The sequence below is a fragment of the Plectropomus leopardus genome, unplaced genomic scaffold, assembly GCF_008729295.1.
Source record: "Plectropomus leopardus isolate mb unplaced genomic scaffold, YSFRI_Pleo_2.0 unplaced_scaffold23250, whole genome shotgun sequence".
NCBI lineage: Eukaryota > Metazoa > Chordata > Actinopteri > Perciformes > Serranidae > Plectropomus > Plectropomus leopardus.
In genome coordinates, this window is record NW_024625215.1 from 1 (window position 1) to 3,224 (window position 3,224).

Genomic DNA, 3,224 nt, shown 5'->3' on the forward strand with positions numbered 1-3,224 from the left:
AGTAATAATATAGCTTTCACCTTGTCTCCCTTTTTTTATTATCATCTTCTAATAAGAAAGTAAAAAAAACAAACAAGGCAATGACTTGGAAAAAGTTCTAAAACTGTAATAATTCTGCAATTACAATATAATTTTATATGTTTATTTTTGATGATTATAAATATAGTTTTTGTTCCCTAGCTTTTTATCTTTTTTCCCCACCTAGATGTTGTTCACTAGCTTTTTAAGAGAAATTTTGTTAATTTACAAATTTCTTGCAATTTGTTGGAACATTTCTCACAAAGTTGTTCATTAAATATAAAAACAAACAAAAGAATAAATAACCTAACATGCAAAAGCATTAACTATATGCACAATGTTTATTCGGAAGACCCCCTGACCACTTTAAATGTCTGAATAAACTGCAGTTATTTTTTTCACAATAATTAATTAATACAAAAATGCATTCCCTTGGTACACTTTTACAATTTTTAATCATGTTGTCAGCCAAAAGTTCAGTAAACCAAATAATTTGTTTAGGGTTTTATTTGCACAAAACAAAAATAAATACAGCAGCAAGTTGTGCATGTGAGATTTATCAAACCCCTGGGGGCTTATAAGGAATCTCACCGCAACAAACATAATAAGCAAATACAAAAGTCATGTCATCAAAAAACCTATAGAAACAAACAAAGGCTGAATAAGCAACATAAATTAAGCATAAACAGGAAATAGATCAAATAATGAAGCAGGAGTGAGTATGTTTGTGTAAGTGTATGAGTGTGTGTGTGTGTGTGTGTGAGTGAGTGAATGCACATGCACAAAGGCATACTTATATTCAGACAACTCTTTCTGATAAAGAGAGAGAGTCAGTTATAGCCTAATATAACCAGATCAGTCATCAGTCAATTTCATTGCTTTCTAGTGTATTCCTCAAATCTCTGTAGACACACAAAGTAAGTAAAATAAATAAGTAGGCAGAGAGAAATAACACATGAATTTTTATTATTTGGTTACTTCTACTATTACCTCTAATTTTAGGAGATGAGTTAGTACGCTGTAATAAAAACAACATTTTATAAGTTGCTATAACAAGATAATATTCAGTCAGGGCCTCAATTTCTCTGATTTCTCCATATGCTTTGAAATAAACTTTTTTTTTAATCAAAGAAAAATTTAAAACTTCCTTATTTTAACATGACTTATGAGTTATAATGTGTTAAGTTTCTATGTCATTATTACATGAATGTACATCAGTATACCAAAAACAAGGTCTTGTAATGATCAAATGATTTGTGGTAACATTTCTTATTTTTTCACGTCATTCTTGAAGAAACAGGTCACCTGTCATCTGGAGAGACTTTTGTGGTGGAGGAATATTTCTGGTCACTTCACACGTCTGCTGTCAACAACAGTCAGCGCTGTCCTGTGTAGCAGCTTCACCTGGTTGAGAGCACCTTGTCAATCAAGGCTGAGAGAGAGGTGAGTTTAACTCCCACACCGTCACGTCCTCAGACACCTCGTCAATCATTTCTGGGACTTGACAGCTCCCAATAAGGAATGTAAAACAGAGGACAGTAATAGTACCTATTCAAAGCACAAAGGGTATAAATGCTTTTCTTTTCTTTGGGTATGACTCATATTTGCTGATATAAAGGTCATGACAAAGCTGTGCTGCCAGCGCCTGGTTGAAGAGCACATAAAGAACAACAAGCCACCAGCTAAGACACAAGCCTCCAAAAACTAAGCTCAGGGAGACGTAGATCAGCAGCTCTGCAAAGTAATGCGGGCACGACACCAGCTCGAACCAGCCTCCCTCTGGCACTCTGTGAGCCAGCGTCTCCACTGTGCCTAAAAGACGCCACAAAAGACAACAAACAGAAAATACATCAGAAAAAAAGTGCACATAACAAGCAATTATATATAAAAGGCAACCAGATGGCGTTTAAAGAGGAAGACAAAAGAGGAACAGAAATAAATGGCGATGATTTACGAGGTGCTGGATTATTATCATGTGTATTATTGAGATTATATTGATATTTCGTTTTTTTTTTAATATTGCAGTTATTGTCAATACCAGTACATCACAACAACCTCAGTGTTAAACAAAAACAGCAGCATAAGCTTACCTGACTTTCCAGTGCGAAGCCTGGCCAGCAGGACCATGCACTGATGCTGCATCAGCGAGGCCCAAATGAAAAGTGCAGCTCCAGCCACATGAAACCAGTCCAGCTGAGAGAGGAGAGATCCAGTCCCTAAAAAGAAAAGCAAATATGTCAAAACTGCAAAGCAGATAGCAAAAAACAGATGTAGAGAGGACTGAGTTCAGTTTAACCTTTTCGCAGACGATCCGAGCAGAGCACCGTCAACCCCAGCACGACGTAATAGCACACGCCGAACACATACTGCACCACGTGTACGGCTCCGTCAGAGAAAACACTGACAAACAGGCACTCCAGCAGCCTCCTGAGGGAGTGGACGCAGAGCAGCAGCTGCACCAGCAGAGTCGACAGCTGTGGGACTACAGACAGTGTGAATATCAATAACAGTGTGAATCAAACAGGAAGACAAACTTTACAGTTTTTATCATTTGTCCGACCAGAAGTTCCATTTTTAAAGCAGTTCACAAACAGGCTGAAACTGAAAGTAGCTGGCCAAAATGACACTTTGTTTGCAAAATGCTCGAACACTAACAAAACTTTAAAAACAAAAGCAAATATTTCAATTAAACAACACAACTTGTGATCAAATTAATAAATTATTTCAATCAGTCATACTCAAACACAATGGACAACAAAATATAAGACACAGCTATCAGTATGAACTGGTTTAATTAGTCTGTGCGATGTGCCAGTGCCATTTGACGATACCTCATATGTCCAAAAAAAGGCAAGAAAGCATATCACAGCATGAACTGTATTCTTTTCTTCAAAGGTGATTTTATTAGGAATTAAAGTTCTGCTGTAGTCTGAACCTGCAATTTATTTTGCAACTTTTTAAGATGCCCTGTTGAAATACAGTTAAAAAAAAGAAAAAAGTTTTCTTCAGAATCAGAAATACTTTATTAAAATTGTGTAAGCTGTGTGTCTTTACAGTTGCTATGATGTAAGCATAGAAGATTAAAGAGGTAGTAATAATTTCAAGTATAAAGTCTAAAAATGCAATATAGAAATATGTGCAATATGCTGCAATATTAATACTAGTATGTAAAAATATTTAAAAATAAAAATATGTAAAAATAAACA

General features: G+C 35.5%; 1 protein-coding gene across 1 annotated transcript; it reads right to left on the reverse strand.

Annotated features, from left to right (window-relative positions):
* Positions 1 to 509: 509 nt before the first annotated feature.
* On the reverse strand, positions 510 to 2,500 carry LOC121966138 (polyprenol reductase-like; the record flags this gene model as incomplete). Its single annotated transcript, XM_042516245.1, has 3 exons — positions 510 to 1,830; positions 2,109 to 2,234; positions 2,315 to 2,500. Coding segments are annotated over 3 exons (572 nt in total), but the record flags the coding sequence as incomplete, so codon positions are not given.
* Between the last annotated feature and the right edge of the window lie 724 nt (positions 2,501 to 3,224).